This window comes from Delphinus delphis, chromosome 1, assembly GCF_949987515.2.
Source record: "Delphinus delphis chromosome 1, mDelDel1.2, whole genome shotgun sequence".
Taxonomy (NCBI): Eukaryota; Metazoa; Chordata; class Mammalia; order Artiodactyla; family Delphinidae; genus Delphinus; species Delphinus delphis.
This window is the reverse complement of record NC_082683.1, coordinates 14,835,987-14,856,089: the sequence shown is the minus strand read 5'-3', so window position 1 is coordinate 14,856,089 and position 20,103 is coordinate 14,835,987. Positions and strand designations below refer to the sequence as shown.

General features: G+C 42.3%; 1 protein-coding gene across 1 annotated transcript in view; it reads right to left on the bottom strand.

Annotated features, from left to right (window-relative positions):
• The window catches only part of MICOS10 (mitochondrial contact site and cristae organizing system subunit 10), a 36,720-nt gene extending 17,607 nt beyond the window's left edge, over positions 1-19,113 (bottom strand). The window contains exon 1 of the mRNA XM_060015402.1: positions 18,973-19,113. Within this exon, the coding sequence (XP_059871385.1) occupies positions 18,973-19,036 (64 nt within the window). The 5' untranslated portion in view covers positions 19,037-19,113. The remainder of the gene's footprint in view (positions 1-18,972) is intronic.
• Positions 19,114-20,103: the final 990 nt, after the last annotated feature.

Here is a 20,103-nt window from a genome sequence, read left to right as displayed (position 1 = left end):
CATTAGGTTATTATCTAATCCTGGGCTTCAACAAAACCATGTAGAGATTAGCATCCCAAATTTACAGAAGAGGAAACTGAGGCTCAAAGAAGCCAAAGACTGTCCCAAGCTCACTCGGCTCAAGGCCCACCCTTTCTTTTTTGGCTGCACCGTGCAAAATGGTACACGACCAGGGATTGAGCCCGGGCCACAGCAGTGAAAGCACCGAGTCCCAACCACTAGACCACCAGGGAATTCCCAAGGCCGACTCTTCTTTCAATGTCCCACACACCGGTTTTCCAGCTGAAGGAGGTTAACACTGCAGGCCCTCAGTTTCCTCACCCTTACAGTGAGAGGCTGGACACAATTCCGTTCCTTCTTCCTCTTCTTTCTTTCAAAGCAGAAAGCCTTTCTTCCAGAGAAATCTTCTTTGAAAGCCCAGTACATTCAAAAGATAAAACTAAGCTGCTATTTGAGGAGTCCAAGTAGCAACCAGGCCCTACCCTCCTGAACCCTGTACTTGTCCCCAGATGGGCCCCACAAACTCTAGGGCTCTATAGACCACATTTTGAAAACATGATAAACTCCCCTGTTTGTTGTAACATATAAGTTATATGATTCTAGATAGCCATTTCTCAGTTAGAAATGGTCTCTAGCTGAAATAGGAAGCAAACACATTCAATAGAAATGTTATCTTAAACAGAGATCCAAACTACGTTACTGACTGGTCAGTGGTAGGAGAATGAAGAGTGTGTGTGTGTGTGTGTGTGTGTGTGTGTGTGTGTGTGTGCGTGCCCCAAGTGTGTGGGACCCCAGTGACTGGGTAAATCCAGGAGGAGTTGTAAAGCAGCAGTCTCGTGGACAAATCTATCCAATATCCAGAACAGAAAGAAACAGGTTCCAAACAAATCACTCTGTATGAACAGACCCTGGGAAACACATCTCAAATTCTCCAGACATCATTTTTCCAATCTGTTAAATGAAAGGGTTGAAATCACTGTTTTCAGTCTTTTTCCCCCCAAAGCATTCAAATTATTTTTCCAAATAAAATCGTATGCAGAAAACATATAAATACAACAGATCAAAGTAGAGTTGCTCTGTTTGGGCAGGGGGAGGGGACTGGGCTGAAAGCCTGACTAGAAATCCACTTGCTCGGCCTTCCCTTTCTGCTCTGTACCTAGCCCCCCTCCGCCAGTGGCAACCACTAGGGTACTTTGGAAGACATTTAAAAACCACTAGACCAAATGAATCCCTAAGGTTCCTTCCAGCTCTAATAATCTATCATTCTGTAAGTCTATGTATTCATGGAAGTTATTCAACTGGGGCCAAACAAGGAAAGCAACAATGGGACATCACGTCCACACCAAGAGCAAATCCCATTAACTTGTCAATCAATGAGAAACTTCATTTATAGGTACCAGTGTAATTTCAAAGTTAGTGAAAAGCTTATTTAAACTAACCTATTAAATAACAAAACTAGAGTTAATATATTTACTTAAAGATTATTCATAGTCCTCAACTGTAGGAACCAAATGAACTCTAAATAATTTTTTGAACAGAAATTGTTCTCACATTTATTTCCTTACATCATAAAAAGAGCAAAGTTAATGATCCTCCCCACCAAGCATCATTATCATTCCAAGAAGTAATTTGGATAAAGTTTGTTGTTTATCATTCCATTTATATAAGTAGGATCGTTTATCACACATGATGTTCTAAAATTTGCTTTTCTCACTTTATGATTATCAAGGACACCTTTCAAGGACATATATATAAGACTTTTTGTGAACATGTTTTCATTTCTCCTGAGTAAATAAATACCCAGGAGTAGAATGAATAGATGGTATGTTTAACTTTATAAGAAACTGCCAGTTTTACAAAATGATTGTGCCATTATACTTTCCCAACAACAGTGTACAAGAATTCCAGTTGCTCCACATCCTAGAAAACCTTTAATGTTGTCAGTCTTTTAAACTATTTTAATGGGTGTATAGGGGTATCTCATGATTTTAATTTGCATTTCCCCAACACCCATTGATGTTAACATCTTTTCATGTTCTTATTTGCCATTAGTATAACTTCTTTTGCAAAGAATCTTTTCAAACATTTTACCAATTTTCTTAGACGGATTGTCTTCTTATGATGAAATTTTAAAATTCTTTATTCTGGAAACAAGTCCTTTATCAGATATATGTATTGCAAATATTCTCTCCCATTCTGTGGCTTGCCTTTTTTTGTTCTCTTAATGGTGTCTTTCAAAGAGCAAGTTTTAAATTTTGATCAAATCCAGCATATCAATTTTTTTCTTTGTGATTTTGCTTTCTGTGACCTAAGAAATCTTTTTTCTTTAAGGAATCTTTTTGAACTCAAGGTCACAAAGATTTTTCTCCTATGCTTTCTTTTAGAAATATTTAGTTTTAGCTTTTACATGTCTGTGATTCTTCAAGTTAATTCTTATGTATGATATGTATTTTTATGTATGATAATGAGGTTCATTTTTTTTCTCTCTATGGATACCCAGTTATTCTAGCACAATTTCTTGAAAAGATTTTCCTTTCCCCATTAAACTGCTTTGGCATCTTTGTCAAAAATGAATTGACAATATATTTATGGGTCTATTTCTAGACACTAGCCAATCTCACCGATTTATACGTGTATCCCTTCTCCAACACCACACTGTCTTGTTTACTGAAGCTTTACAGTAAGTCTTGAAATCAGGTAATGTTAGTCTTCCAACTTTGTTTTTCTTTTAAAAAATTGCTTTGGGGACTTCCCTGGCAGTTCAGTGGTTAAGGCGCTGCGCTTCCACTGCAGGGGGCAAGGGTTCGATCCCTGGTTGGGGAACTAAGATCCCGCGTGCCTCAGGGCACAGCCAAAAAAAAAAAATCACTTTGTTCTGGATTGTTTACATTTTCATGTGGATTTTTAAATGAACTTCTCAATTTCTACAAGTATCTTTGAGCATTATTTTTCTTGCTGAAAAAGAGATAATATAAACTTCCTCACTGAATTGCTAGTAGAGTAAAAAAGGGATAATATATTACTGTGCCAAATAGGGTGGCACATAACAGGTATTCAATTAATGTTAACTTCCTCTCTCTTTCCCTCTCTTGGCCTTTAAATAAACAGGATCCAATCTAGCAATGCCCTAACATTTCACTAGTGGGTCAATGGCCATGGTAAAAAATTACCACACCAAATGACTTTTATAAGTAAATATTTGTATTTTCCCTTGGATTCAACACTGAAATGCACTTGCCAGAAAAAGTAATTCAGCGTATTTACTAATAAACTGTTTCAGGCCACATTTTAGGAAAGCATAAAACCACAGCCAAAACAAAAATTTAAATATGTTTTCAAGTTCCGTATAGTGCCTAATTACATTATTCTACAATACTAACAGAAAATTCTCCTCTAGGAAGATCACAATGTTCCATTATTCATATTGCTGCCGCAAATGGAAAAAGGATTTCTGCTCCCAAACATTGTTTATAAATACACATAACAAACAAAATACGGCTACTAATTCAACAATTAACATGTACTAATTTGAAACCCAAACCTATAAACAACCAAAAACCTTTGAAGTATTTTAGTTTAGCCTAATTGATATCACTCCATGAAATGGAGAGGTATCAGTTTGCAAACACAGGCTACCAAAAGGCACTTTTTGGTGAGCCACCAATACTTTGTGGTAACCCACATTTATCAGATGAACTGATACTTAAAGAAAAACAGTAATTTGCTTTCTTTTTCCATGACTATTCAATGGCCTCTTTCAGTATAGTATTGTTTTTTGAATTTTTGAATTTTACTTTATTTCTTTTTTATACAGCAGGTTCTTACTAGTTATCTATTTTATACATATTAGTGTATACATGTCAATACCAACCTCCCAATTCATACCACGACACCCCCGCCACTTTCCCCACGTGGTGTCCATACGTTTGTTCTCTACATCTGTGTCTCTATTTCTGCCCTGCAAACCGGTTCATCTGTACCATTTTTCTAGGTTCCACATATGTGTGTTAATATACGATATTTGTTTTTCTCTTTCTGACTTACTTCACTCTGTATGACAGTCTCTAGATCCATCCACACCTCTACAAATGACCCAATTTCATTCCTTTTTATGGTTGAGTAATATTCCACTGTATATATGTACCACATCTTCTCTATCCATTAGTCTGTCAATGGGCATTTAGGTTGCTTCCATGACCTGGCTATTGTAAATAGTGCTGCAGTGAACATTGGGGTGCATGTGTCTTTTTGTTTTTTTATTTTTGGCTGCATTGGGTCTTCATTGCTGTGCGCGGGCTTTCTCTAGTTGCAGTGAGCAGGGGCTACTCTTAGTTGCGGTGCGCGGGCTTCTCAATGCAGTGGTTTCTCTTGTTGTGGAGCACGGGCTCTAGGTGCACGGGCTTCAGTAGTTGTGGCACGTGGGCTCAGTAGTTGTGGCTCACAGGCTCCAGAGCGCAGGCTCAGTAGTCGTGGTGCACGGGTTTAGCTGTTCCGTGGCATGTGGGATCTTCCCAGACCAGGGATCGAACCTATGTCCCTTGCATTGGCAGGCGGATTCTTAATCACCGCGCCACCATGGAAGTCCCGCATGTGTCCTTTTGAATTATGGTTTTCTCTGGGTATATGCCCAGTAGTGGGATTGCTGGGTCATATGGTAATTCTAGTTTTAGTTTTTTAAGGAACCTCCATAGTGGCTGTATCAATTTACATTCCCACAAACAGTACAAGAGGATTCCCTTTTCTCCACACCCTCTCCAGCATTTGTTGTTTGTAGACTTTCTGATGATGACCATTCTAACTGGTGTGAGGCGATACCTCACTGTAGTTTTTATTTGCATTTCTCTAATAATTAGTGATGTTGAGCAGTTGTGCAGCTTTTCACGTGCTTCTTGGCCATCTATATGTCTTCTTTGAGAAATGTCTATTTAGGTCTTCTGCCCATTTTTTGATTGGGTTGTTTGTTTTTTAATATTGAGCTGCTTGAGCTGCTTATATATTTTGGAGATTAATCCTTTGTCCGTTGATTCGTTTGCAAATATTTTCTCCCATTCTGAGGGTTGCCTTTTTGTCTTGCTTGTAGTTTCCTTTGCTTTGCAAAAGTTTTTAAGTTTCATTAGGTCCCATTTGTGTTTATTTTTATTTCCATTACTCTAGGAGGTGGGTCAAAAAAGATCTTGCTGTGATTTATGTCAAAGAGTGTTCCTCCTATGTTTTTCTCTAAGTGTTTTATAGTGTCCTGTCTTACATTTAGGTCTCTAATCCATTTTGAGTTTATTTTTGTGTACGGTGTTAGAGAGTGTTCTAATTTCATTCTTTAACATGTAGCTGTCCAGTTTTCCCAGCACCACTTATTGAAGAGACTGTCTTTTCTCCATTGTATATCCTTGCCTTCTTTGTTATAGATTAGTTGACCGGTATAGTATTTTTCTAACATTAAAATGGTCTTAAACAATCAATTTAACTACACGTAATTGATTAGCGGATGAATACACAAAACCTGCTGGTTAATTCTAAGGTAGGTCAGCTGCTAAATCATTTACTGTCCTACTTTCTTAGCAAGGAAGGCACAAGGCCAAACCCTTTCTTTTCATGAAGATGAATGTATGGCAAAGCATTAACTTTCATCTCTGTTGACAGAGCTGCATATAACCAGTGACAAATCTCAAGACATCTCAGAAATTAATAAACTGCAAAATGTTACTTGGGCTCCCCTCCTGCCTCTCCTACCTGTCAACCGCAATTCCACTCTCCATTTATGTAGGTTTGACATCACCCTGAATACTCCTGCTCATGAGCCTGCATTTCAAGTTCTGTAAACATTACTGCTGTACTGTCACCATTACATCCGTCTCCATTCCACTCCTTCTGCCCCCATCTTAGTTCTGGGTTCCTCTAACCTGATCATTTCACTTATGACATGACTTTGCAATAATATACTAATACATCCCTTGCCCTTATTCTGGGCCTTTCCAATTCATTCCCATAATACTTCAGGGATCTTTCTGAAATCAGACATTCAACCACGTCACTCTTCAGCTTAACACTTAATGGTTTTCCTCAATGCTACACCAAGAACCATACAATCCAGTAATCCCACTCCCAGGAACATACCCAAGAGAAATGAAAACATATGTCCGTGTAAAAACTGGTATACTTGGTCACAGCAGCATTATTCCTAATAGCGAAAAAGCGTAAACAACCTAAATGTCCATCAACGTGCGATAAATTGTGATAAATGGATAAACAAAATGTGGTCTATCCATACCATAGAATATTATTTGCTACCAGATGTCAATACTATCCAAAGCGATCTACAGATTCGATGCAATCCCTATCAAAATCCTATATTTTCTGCAGAAATAGAAAACACATCTTAAAATTCATATGGAATCTCAAGGGACCCTGAATAGCCAAAATAATCTTGAAAAAGAACAAACCAAGAGACACATTTCCTGATTTCAAAACTTACTACAAAGCTACAGTTATCAAAACAATGTAGTACTGGGAATTCCCTGGTGGTCCAGTGGTTAGAACTCAGAGCTTTCACTGCCGTGGGTCCGGGTTCAACCCCTGGTCAGGGAACTAAGATCTCTCAAACCACACGGCACGGTCAAAAAAAAAAAACAGTGTAGTACTGGCATAAAGACAGACAGATAGACCAATGGAATAGACAGCCCTGAAATAAACCCTTGCACATATGGTCAAATGGTTTTTGACAAGGGTGCCAAGACCATTCAGTGGGGAAAGGCCTGTCTTTTCAACAAATGGTTCTGGGAAAACTGGATATCCACATGCAAAACAAATGAAATCAGACTCTCCTTACCTGGCACCATATACAAAAATTAACTGAATAGGGCTTCCCTGGTGGCGCAGTGGTTGAGGGTCCGCCTGCCGATGTAGGGGACGCAGGTTCGTGCCCTGGTCCGGGAGGGTCCCGCATGCCGCGGAGCGGCTGGGCCCGTGAGCCATGGCCGCTGAGCCTGCGCTACCGGAGCCCCGTTCTCCACAACGGGAGAGGCCACAACAGTGAGAGGCCCGCGTACCGCAAAAAAAAAAAAAAAAAAAAAAAAAATTAACTGAACACAGCTCAAAAACCTGTAAGACTATAAGACTCTAAGAGGAAACACAGGGCAAAAACATCACCACATTGGATTTGGCAATGATTTCTTGGATATGAAATCATACAAATATATATATCGGTCTCTGCCTCCAGTTCCTGGCAGAGAGCTCTTAAATCCCTTAGAACTTCCTGGGTGATAGGCGTGTCTTTTACTCTAATGAGGCGACTCTTGATGGGCTCCTGCATAGCTTCAGGATGAGGGCTGATCACCGGAAAGACCAAGTCACGCTTGGAATTTTCAGCCTCATCCCCCATCCTCCAAGAAGGGGAGAGGGGCTGGAGATTGAGTTAATGATTAATCGTGTCTTCATGATGAAGCTTCCAAAAAATCCCAAAAGTATGGGGTTCTGAGAGCTTCCAGGATGGTGAACACATCTACATGCCAGGAGGGCTACATGCCAGGAGGGAGGTGCACCCCACCTCCACAGAAACAGAAGCTCCTGCGCTTGGGACCCTTCAGGCCCTCACCAAATGTATCTCTTCATCTGGCTGTTCATTCATATTCTTTAGTAGCCTTGGTAATAAACTGGTAATCTACTAAATAAACTGCTTTCCTGAGCTCTGTGAGCCATTCTAACGAATTATTGAACCCTAAGAGGAAATCATGGGAACCTCTGATTCATAGCTAGTCAGTCAGAAGCGTAGGTAACAATCTGGACTTCTGATTGGCATCTGAAGTGAGAGTCTTAGGGGACTAAGCCCTTAACTCATAGGGTCTGTGCTATCCTGTTATTGTCAGAATTGAATTGTGTAATGGAGCACCCAGCTGGTGTCAGAGAATATCTTGGTGTGGAAAACCAACACATCTGCCATCAGAAGTACTGTCACTATGAGAGTAGATGAGAAACAAGATTTTTGCTGCTCAGACACCAAAAGCACAGTCAACAAAAGAAAAAATTGACAAACTGGACTTCATAAAAATTTTTTAATTTTGTGCACCAAAAGATAATACCAGCAGAGCAAAAAGGTATCCCACATACATGGGAGAAAATATTTGCAAATCACAGATCCGATAAAGGATTAATATCAAGAATATATAGACATGGGACTTCCCTTGTGGCACAGTGGTTAAGAGTCCGCCTGCCAATTCAGGGGACACGGGTTCAAGCCCTGGTCCGGGAAGATCCCACATGCCGCAGAGCAACTAAGCCCATGTGCCACAACTACTGAGCCTGTGCTCTAGAGCCGGAGAGCCACAACTACTGAGCCCGTGTGCTGCAACTACCGAAACCTGCGCGCCTAGAAGCCTGTGACCGCAACAAGAGAAGCCACTGCAATGAGAAGCCCACGCACCGCAACGAAGAGTAGCCCCCGCTCGCCACAACTAGAGAAAGCCCATGCGCAGCAACAAAGACCCAACGCAACCAAAAATAAATAAATATTTTAAAAAAGAATATAAAGAGAAATCCTAAATGCAACAACAACAAAAATAATTCAAAGACGGACAAAGGGGGCTTCCCTGGTGGCACAGCGGCTAAGAATCTGCCTGCCAAAGCAGGGGACACGGGTTCAAATGCTGGTCCAGGAAGATCCCACATGCCGTGGAGCAACTAAGCCCGTGAGCCACAACTACTGAGCCTGCGTGCCACAACTACTGAAGCCCGCACGCCTAGAGACCATGCTCCACAACAAGAGAAGCCACCACAGTGAGAAGCACGCGCACCCCAAAGAAGAGTAGCCCCCGCTCGCCACAACTAGAGGAAGCCCGCGCGCAACAAAGACCCAACGCAGCCAAAAATAAATGATAAAAAAAAAAATGGACAAAGGACTTGAACTGACATTTCTCCAAAGAAGATATACAAATGGCCAATAAGTATATGAAAAGATGCGCTGAACATCACTAATTATTAAAGAAATGCAAATCAAAGTTACAATGAGATATTACCTTACATTGATTAGGATGGCTACTATTAAAAAAATTTTTTTAAAAGAAAAGAACAAATGTTGGTGAGGATGTGAAGAAACTGCGACTCTTGGGCAGTATAAGTAAGAATGTAAAATGGTACAGCCACAACGGGCTTCCCTGGTGGCACAGGGGTTAAGAATCTGCCTGCCAATGCAGGGGACATGGGTTCGAGCCCTGGTCCGGGAAGATCCCACATGCCGCAGAGCAACTAAGCCTGTGTGCCACAACTACTGAGCCTGCACTGTAGAACCTGCGAGCCACAACTACTGACCCCGCAAGCCACAACTACTGAAGCCCGCAGGCCTAGAGCCCATGCTCCACAATAAGAGAAGCCACTGCAATGAGAAGCCCGCGCACCGCAACAAAGAGTAGCCTCCACCAGCCGCAACTAGAGAAAGCCCATGCTCAGCAAGGAAGACCCAACACAGCCTAAATAAAAAAATAAACAGAGTAAACCCTGAAGACGTTATACAAAGTGAAATAAGCCAATCTCAAAAAGACAAATACTGTATGATTCTACTTACATGAGGTACTTAAGAGTAGTCAATTCCTTAAAAAACTACAAATAGAACTACCATATGACCCAGCAATCCCACTACTGGGCATATACCCTGAGAAAACCAAAATTCAAAAAGAGTCATGTACCAAAATGTTCATTGCAGCTCTATTTACAATAGCCCGGAGATGGAAACAACCTAAGTGCCCATCATCGGATGAATGGATAAAGAAGATGTGGCACATATATACAATGGAATATTACTCAGCCATAAAAAGAAACGAAATTGAGCTATTTGTAATGAGGTGGATAGACCTAGAGTCTGTCATACAGAGTGAAGTAAGTCAGAAAGAAAAAGACAAATACCGTATGCTAACACATATATATGGAATTTAAGGGAAAAAAAATGTCATGAAGAACCTAGGGGTAAGGCAGGAATAAAGACGCAGACCTCCTAGAGAATGGACTTGAGGTTATGGAGAGGGGGAAGGGTGAGCTGTGACAGGGCGAGGGAGAGTCATGGGCATATACACACTAACAAACGTAGTAGGGTAGATAGCTAGTGGGAAGCAGCCGCATGGCACAGGGATATTGGCTCGGTGCTTTTTGACGGCCTGGAGGGGTGGGATAGGGAGGGTGGGAGGGAGGGAGACGCAAGAGGGAAGACATATGGGAACATATGTTTATGTATGACTGATTCACTTTGTTATAAAGCAGAAACTAACACACCATTGTAAAGCAATTATACCCCAATAAAGATGTTAAAAAAAAAAAAAAGAGTAGTCAAAATCACAGAGGCAGAAAGTAGAGTGGTGGTTGTCAGGGGCTGGGAGGTATGGGCAAGAGTAGAGAGTTATTAACTGGGTACAGAGTTTCAGTTTTACAAGATGAAGAGTTATGGAGATAGACGATGGTAATGAGTGTACAGCACTGTGAACATATTTAATACTACTTAGTGGTACACCTAAAGACGGTTAAGATGGTCAATTTAAAAATGATTTAAATTAAAATTTTAAAAATTTTATTGAAATATAGTTGATTTACAATGTGTTAGTTTTGGGTATACAGCAAAGTGATTCAGTTTTATATATGTATATGTGTGTGTGTATGTATATATATACATATATATATATAAAACTTTTTCAGGTTCTTTTCCATTATAGGCTATTACAAGATATTGAATATAGTTCCCAGTGCTATACAGTAGGTCCTTGTTGTTCATCTATTTTATATATAGTAGTGTCTATATGTTAATCTCAAACTCCTAATTTATCCCCCCCATAAAACAGTAAATTTTGTTATTTGTATTTTATCACAATTTTAAAAAAAATATTGAGGGAAAATACCCCTCAAGACTATGAGGATTAAATGAGATAATGTAACATGCTTAGCACAGTGTCTGGCACATAATAAGTGCTCAATAAATGGTAGCCATTATCATCACTCCCTGAAGGAGCCAAAGTCTCTCTCTCCTCTGGGATGATGCCTGGACAGTTTCTGAGACCTGAAATGCAGACCTCCACCGGTCCACCTACTAAACACCTAAGATGGAATTCTCTAAGATGGAATTCCAAAGTCTCCACCTCCTTTTCACATTCCTCAAGAAGGTAAGCCCCTCAAGGGTAGGCCCAGTGCCTATTCATCTGTCCACCCCTCCCCCGAAATTTCCACAATGCCTGGTATTAAATTGCTTAGAGAAGTATACATTAATTATTACTACTATGTATATAAAACTGGAATACCAATTGTCGGACTTCCACACCACCCACAATACCCGTGATAGGAGCAAATGTGTTATTTTAACTTATGATTGCTATCCTTCATTCACATGCCTGCAGTTAGTATTTACCAAGTACAGGTAATGTACTAACCACTGTACAGAGATTATCTCACTTTATCATCACTTGTAAACAACTACCATTTTATAGTTGAGGAAACTGAGGCACAGAGAGGTAATTATTGGTACATTTATTTCTAATGCAAAAAATCAGGCAAAAGAAAAGGAAAGGCATGTGAATGCTACCACAGTCCATTAATGGAATACATTCTAGTGGCTGCTTATAAATGTCCATGGCTTGCAGTTTTCCTCATGCTTAACACACCTGGCCTGCAAGGACAGCCTTCTTCAGGAAAGTATCACGGCACTGGTCAACCCCTCTCCCAACCATGACATCTCTTTCTCCTCTTTTAGATTTTCTGGCCAATACATGTATTATTAAGACTAGATATTCCTGGGACTTCCCTGGTGGCGCAGTGCTTAAGAATCCACCTGCCAATGCAGGGGACATGGGTTCGAGCCCTGGTCCGGGAAGACCCCACATGCCGCGGAACAAGTAAGCCCGTGTGCCATAACTACTGAGCCTGCGCTCTAGAGCCCACAAGCCACAAATACTGAGCCCGCCTGCTGCAACTACTGAAGCCCGTGCACCTAGAGCCCATGCTCTGCAACAAGAGAAGCCACCGCAATGAGAATCCCATGCACCACAACGAAGAGTAGCCCCCACTCGCCGCAACTAAAGCCCCCGCACATCAACTAAGACCCAACACAGACAAAAATAAATTAATTAAAATTTAAAAAAAAAAGACTAGATATTCCTTACTCTGGTCTCAAAGTGGGAGTGAAATGTGGGGGAGAAGGGACATAGCCAATTTCACAGTTTTTTCACATTAAGGATTCCCAAGGCCTCCAAATGAATCCACAAAGTACTGGAACGAGATTCTCCTCAAAGCTTCCTCCAGCAAATCTGGGGCCATAGCTTCTGCCACACAGACATCAACTTGGTCATGAGGTCACAGCCTGCCAGCACAGGCCTTCTGCATTCGAGAGTGAGTTGTAACAGCACTCTAAGGGCAACGACAGGGCTTCCGTGGTGGCACAGTGGTTGAGGGTCCGCCTGCCGATGCAGGGGACACGGGTTCGTGCCCCGGTCTGGGAGGATCCCACATGCCGCGGAGCGGCTGGGCCCGTGAGCCATGGCTGCTGGGCCTGCGTATCCGGAGCCTGTGCTCCGCAACGGGAGAGGCCGCAGCAGTGAGAGGCCTGCGTACCGCAAAAAAAAAACCAAAAAAAACAAACAAAACTAAGGGCAATGACAATGCTTCTATGACCTACACTCGCAGGGCTTAGATATTCTCAAATTGCAGGGAAGGACCTCCATAAGTCTCATAAACTCTGATTTTCTCATCTCTTAGGATCTTATTTTCCCTGGGAAACAGAAAATAGATAAAACCTCCCATCCAGTCTGAGTGACAAGCAAAGGTGAGCGCATCAGCTCTGTCCCAGAACTATTAAGACTCCTGTGTTAGCACAATACTATGCCTCCTATTCTCATTAGCAAGAATGTGTGTCTTGTTCATGTGGGTACACACAAGACTAACTACTCAGTATGTACAAGGAAAATATCAATAAATGGCACAGCCCTTGAGCAGAGTGGGAAAGAAAACCAGAGCATTAAATAAATCTGATAAAACAAAAATAAATTCATAAAATTAGCAAAAGCCATTAATGACGCATTCACATAAACTAATGGAACATGCTATTCATAAAACGTAATAGTCTTCACTCCTTTTTAATTTCCTGCAATAAGGCTTTGGCAGTACCACTTAAACCAACATCATGCTCTATTTGTTTAAATAAAAAAGTGCTCTCTGGTTTATGTTTCTTGGTTGACTACTCCCAAATATTTCTAATACTACTTTATTATTAAGATTACTGACAATAATTTACATGCCCAGATGAAATTAAAAGTTGGTAAAAGTTCCAAGAGTACAAGGACACATGATCAAAGTGTGAACTGGCAGAAATTCACATGAAATGTACCCTACTTGGACTTTTAAAATTTAAATGCTAATTCATTCAGTTAATAAAGACACTGAGTAGGAGATACAGGCTGAGCAGAGAGTCTACAAAATTCTCAGCAACACATATCATTCATTTAACAATAGTTACTGTATGCCTCCTCTATCCCAGGGGCTGGGGGTCAACAGTGAACAGAACAGTCTCTGGTTCTCACGAAGTTTACATTCTAGGGAGGAGGGACAATCAAGTAAAGAAACAAATTGCAAATTCCAGATGGTGATAAGAGCTATTAAGAAAAATTAGTGGGGCTTCCCTGGTGGCACAGTGGTTCAAAATCTGCCTGCCATCTACCCTGAGAAAACCATAATTCAAAAAGAGTCATGAAAAAAAAAAGAGTCATGTACCACAATGTTCATTGCAGCACTATTTACAATAGCCAGGACATGGAAGCAACCTAAGTGTCCACTGACAGGTGAATGATAGAGATGTGGCACATATATACAATGGAATATTACTCAGCCATAAAAAGAAACAAAATTGAGTTATTTGTAGTGAGGTGAATGGACCTAGAGACCATCACACAGAGTGAAGTGAGTCAGAAAGAGAAAAACAAATACCATATGCTAACACATATATATGGAATCTAAAAAAAAAAAATGGTTCTAAGAACCTAGGGTCAGGATAGGAATAAAGATGCAGATGTAGAGAATGGACTTGAGGACACAGGGAGGGGGAAGGGTAAGCTGGGATGAAGTGGGAGAGTGGCATGGACATATATACACTACCAAATGTAAAATAGACAGCTAGTGGGAAGCAGCCACATAGCACAGGGAGATGAGCTCGGTGCTCTGTGACCACCTAGAGGGGTGGGATAAGGAGGGTGGGAGGGAGATGCAAGAGGGAGGAGATATGGGGATATATGTATATGTATAGCTGATTCACTTTGTGATACAGCAGGAACTAACACACCACTGTAAAGGAATTATACTCCAATAAAGGTGTTAAAAACAAAAAAAAACAAAAAAAACGCCTGCCAGTGCAGGGGACACAGGTTCGAGCCCTGGTCCGGGAAGGTCCCACATACCACAGAGCAACTAAGCCCATACACCACAACTACTGAGCCTGCGCTCTAGAGGCTGTGAGCCACAACTACTGAGCCCGCATGCCACAACTACTGAAGCCCGCATGCCTAGTGCCTGTGCTCCGCAACAAGAGAAGCCACCACAACAAGAAGCCCAGGCACAGCAACAAAGAGTAGCCCCCGCTCGCTGCAACTAGAGAAAGACGACGCACAGCAAAGAAGACCCAACACAGCCAGAAATAAAATAAAATAAAATAAATTAATTTTTAAAAAAAAGCTTTAAAAGAATTTAGTGATGTGATGGAGAATAAATAGGACACCTAGGAACTTCGTAAATGCTAACAATGTTATTATTATTTTTTAAAGACATTAGTCTCAAACCTTATGGATGAACTAGGGAGAAAGGAAAAATCTGAGGGGAAGAAAGGAAAAGAAAGGAACAAGAAGTGAAAGAAGAGAGAAACATTTTTAACAAACAATGGCCTATTGTGCCTATTACAGGGAGGCATGTGTTTTGTTTTGTTTCTTTGAGTCAGTGAGCTCTATACACCAGGTCAAACCATATTAGAAATCTTCTATCCCACATACTCCTATTACACACAAATAAATAGATATTTTTAACCAGAATATGGGAGAAATAGAACTGCTTTCCCTATGATAGGAAAGGAGGGGTGGTATTTATAAATAAACGTAGCTCTTCCTATAGGACAAAATCATATGAGAACATTACTCAAGCTTCAGAGTAAATCCCTGAAGTACAATTTTTAAAACAACTTGTGTCTAAAGTACATGCTTATGAGGGCTCTTTAACTCAGCTGTACAATATCTAGGCTAAACATGAGCGATTAAAATAGTCATTTTTCAGCAAATCGGTGGGAAAAGAATGAAAACACTTAATTATAAGGTGCCAAACAGAGAAGTGCTCACCAGGGGAGCTGTCCATTCACCTTGACCTCCCTTCAGTCTCTCTGAAGCCAGAGAATATGAAATTATCAATATGCAGCTGAAAGCTTGCCTTGGCCCTTCCTCCCTGCCTACATCTTCTACAAAACCTCTATCTTATTATGGCAGGCTGCCGTTCCTGAGTCTCCACCTCCATTTTGAAGTACTAGAAAAGCAAGCAGCCAAAGAAGCTTGCTTCTAAAGAGTTCTATAACCTCTATAACTTCTAAAGAGTTCTATAACTTCTAAAGAGTTCTATAACCTCACTGCCTATAGGAATAGGAACTAACACACTCACTAGAGAAGACTGTTCATTCCAGGGACTTCCCTGGTGATCCAGTGGTTTAGAATCTGCCTTCCAATGCAAGGGATGCAGGTTCAATCCCTGGTCGGGTAACTAAGATCCCACATGCCACGGGGCAACTAAGCCCGCAGACTCTAGACCCCATGCGCCACAACTAGAGAGAAGCCCGCGTGCTACAACGGAAGATCCTGCATGCCGCAACTAAGACCTAAGGCAGCCCCCCAAAAAAAAAAAAAGTGTTCATTCCATAGTCTCAAATACCTCTTAGACGAAAGTCCCACAAAATTACACTTCCATGCTTCATTTCTCATATGCCCTTTCTCTACGTCCATTACTTCAGGGACAACCCCCTCAAAATCTGAACTCAGCTTCTCCCTCAAAATTAAAAACTTCTTCTCAACCTCATTATCATTCTCAAACAGATTCAACCATGTAAGCAGAAAAACAATCAAAATTATGAGCTTTTTCTCACTACAGTCTCTCTCCTGCCACCTCACATGATCAGTTACTAAGTCTTATATGTAACTTAGTATAATGAGGTGCACATGCACCCCTCCTGCTTTACTTCCAAATTCCTATCAATGACATCACCACTTAACCAAGTTCGAACCTTGGAGTCATCTTTATAAGAAATGAAATGAGGCAAAGTTAACCCAGTTGGAGAGAAGATAAAGAAAATACATTTATTGAGTTCCTACTATGTACTTGGCACTGTGCTAGCCCAGGAGGTGGGTATTACTATCTCCTTTTTATAAATGAGGGATAAAGTTTGAAGTTTCTCAAACCCATTCCTTTCTGGTCTAACAGTTCAGACTTTTATCACTTCACATTCACAGTACTGTTAGCCTCCTCTACTCCTGATCTGTTCTATATAAAACACTGCCAGGACAACCATACCAAAATTCCATTTACATCACATAAGTTCCCTGTTGAGGGCACTGAAATGCCTTCTCTTTCCCTATCTGCCCACTGACTGGCCCATAGCTCAGTACATATTTGTTACTTAAAACCATCTCACGGGCTTCCCTGGTGGCGCAGCGGCTGAGAATCTGCCTGCTAATGCAGGGGACACGGGTTCGAGCCCTGGTCTGGGAGGATCCCACATGCCGCGGAGCAACTAGGCCCGTGAGCCACCACTACTGAGACTGCACGTCTGGAGCCTCTGCTCCGCAATGAGAGGCCGCGATAGTGAGAGGCCCGCGCACCGCTATGAAGAGTGGCCCCCGCTTGCCACAACTAGAGAAAGCCCTCGCACAGAAACGAAGATCCAACACAGCAAAAATAAATTAATTAATTAATAAACTCCTACCCCCAACATCTAAAAAAAAAAACCATCTCATGATTCCCTACTAGCCTCGACTTACTGATCCCTGGGAGCAGGAAGTAATAGATTTTTAAGACAAAGGTGTTGAACATGCAGCATGCATGTGAAAAAGCCAAAGCCAACTCAAAAGCCTTCAAGGTAAAGTAGAATCTCTCTAAGGTAATCCACAATTCTGACTCCACTCAAACCAGCCTTGTTTAGGGAGTAGGGGGGTGCTGAAATTAGAATGCCTGGGTCTAACCCCAGCTCCTCCACTCCTAGCCACTTAACCTCTCCGTGCTTCAATTCCTCCTCCATGAAAGTTCAACCAGCCTCTGCTCAAGTTCTTCCACTCTCCCTGACTATCCAAGTCCAAGTCATTATCCAAAGCTCTACTAAAGGCCCACTTCCCTCAACCCACCACTCCATTTACTTGATTTATAATAATAGCTCTACAGCAAAAAGTCTAAATAACTTATTTTAGTTTTTATCTGTAATCATATATCACCATGCTTCATTTAATTATTCCACCTGTGTATGCCCCACCAATGTCCCACTCATGAATGACACACACTACTTACTGCCTCAGGTGATCAGCAGTGGCACAGTATCAATATTAACAATTATTACTACCACCATTTACTGAATATATAGTAAGTGCCAGGCATTGTGCAAGTATCTTGTGTACTTTTCTGTCCTTCAGTCTTCATAATCCTTTCAGGTAAATCTATCTCTTTATCCCCATTTCATAGTTAAGGAAGCCGCTACATAAACTCACTCATTTAATCCTCAAAACAACTCTGTGAGATAGCAATATTCTTGCCAATTTACAAATGAGTAAGCAGGCACAGAGAGGTTAGATAACTTGCCCGAAATCACACAGCCGGTAAGTGGTGAATTCGAGGATGAAGGGGTAGCTGTGATAAATTACTTCATTTACTGACTCATTCTCAACATTTTTTATTAAGCACTCTTCTGGGAGCTGAGGCTACAGCACTGAATGAACCAGAAAACATCCCTGCTCTCATGGACCTTACAATTTTATTTCCTTTCCAATATTTTCATTCAAGGGCACAATCCTAAATCCTCTTAAATACTTTTTTAAGATTTCCATACAAAAATATCAAAATTAGATAATAAAAATTAGTATCGAAGAAAAGTATGGTACTTGAAGCCAGAAAACCTGGGTTAAATTCCCAACTTTGTCATTGATTAGGCCCTGGGCAAATCCCTTCACTTGACTCTCAATTTCATGACTTGTATTAAATAATGTATTAAGTTGCACACCAAGCACAGAGTCTGGCACTTAGTGAGTTTCCCTCTTTCCCTCTCCCCTCCAAGCAGTGACTTCATAATTTTTGTGTCGTCCCTGAGCACGTGTTAAAAGGCTACACCGAGTTACACTAAGGGCTGAAAAGTTACCAATCACTATCTTACTTTCCAAGGCAATTCTACTTCCAGATCACCATCACTATGTCTCGGATTTCAGGCCCCAGACTACTCTGATGCCTATAAACCAGGTTACAATTCGGGAATGACAACAACTCACGTTAAAGCCTGACAGTATCTATAAAATGCTCCTGATGACCTTCTTAGAGGGCACTTTTGATTCAGCAGAGGAGGAAGGTGGCCTCCAGGCCAAGCTGCACGCCCCGTGCGAGAGATGTGACACGAGGGAGGAGAATTTCCAGCCTCCAGCCCAAGGTTGCGCCCTGCATACTGCTTCAACTCGCAGAGCTCCCCAACTCTCCTGCCACCTGCCAACCCGACCCCCACCTCCTCGGGGCTGCCTCTCCACCCCTTCCACCTCGGGCAGCCGCCCAGGCTCCTGGAGTCCGCGTCCCCAGCCGCCGTAGTGACCTCCTGCCCGGGCCCGGACAGCTCTCCCTGGCCTGAGGGGATGGAACAGGCCAAACGGCCTGACCTCTCCCGGGGCTTCTCCTCCGCCCTCCGGGTCAGCGGAGCCTTGAGCCAACTTATCGGCTCCGGCTGGGGCCTGCCGGAGACGAGGAACCCCTTACCTATCTTCACGACGGCATCCGCCAAGCACCGGTCCCACTTCCTGCCGAGCTCCGAATCCGACATGTTCCCCACCCGCAGTCCCAGCTTTCCGGACCGTCGGGCCCCGCGCTCAAACCCCAGGCAACTATCGCGAGAGCCGCCTCCGTTCCCAGGCCCGGAAGGCCGACGACGGCCCGCCAGATATCGCGAGATGATCTGACAGCTTCCGTACTTTCCGGTTTTTTTCAGTTGGTCGTCAAGGTGACGGGTTGCCTGGAGGCCAGAGGTGACCCTGACCTTGGAGCCGCGCCTAAGGGTTGCGAGGCAGACAGGTTTCCTAGGCGGCATCCAGAGCCCTGTCTGGAAGGTCCTTCGACAACACCAACTCCCGACGTTGGCCTTGGAAATTCCCAGGGCAAGTGAGGGCACAGCGCTGGATCTATTCATTCATTTACTCATCTTGGCTTTTTCTCCTCCCTCGTTCACTCATTTATTGCAGTGGAACTCCCGCCTTCACCACCAACACAGAAATTGCTCTGGCAAACGTCAACTATTGCGGGGACTTCCCTGGTGGTCCAGTGAGTAAGACGACGCGCTTCCATTGCAGGGGGCGGAGTTCGATCCGTGGCCGGGGAGCTAGATCCCACGTGCATGCCGCAACTAAGTGTCCTCCTGCAACAACTAAAAAGGAAAGATCCCTCATGCAGCAAGGAAGATCCCGCGTGCAGCAACTAAGACCCGGCGCAGCCTAAATAAGTAAATATTTTTTTAAAAAGTCACCTATTGCCAAATAAAGTGGACGCTTTTTGATCTCTGTACAGCATTGGACACAACTGCTGTCTCTTTCCTGATCCTTCTTGTCTCCGCCTTCTCTTTTATTCATTTGACTCCCAGGACACCAGTCTTTCCTAATTATCCTCTTCTGACTCTTCTCCTTACGGGGTCCATCCAGGGCTGTTTTTCTCTGCAGCTAGTTAAGAGTCTTGGTTTGCTGGGTTCCATCAATCCTCTTTACATACTCTCCCTGGGTAATTGCAAACAGTGCCAAATTCTATCTCCAGATCAAGCTTCCTATTCATAATTGAGCCTCTTTGCTGGTGTCCTTTAGTTTTCCCTTCCCGTTTCCATCCTCCATCCTACCAACAAATACA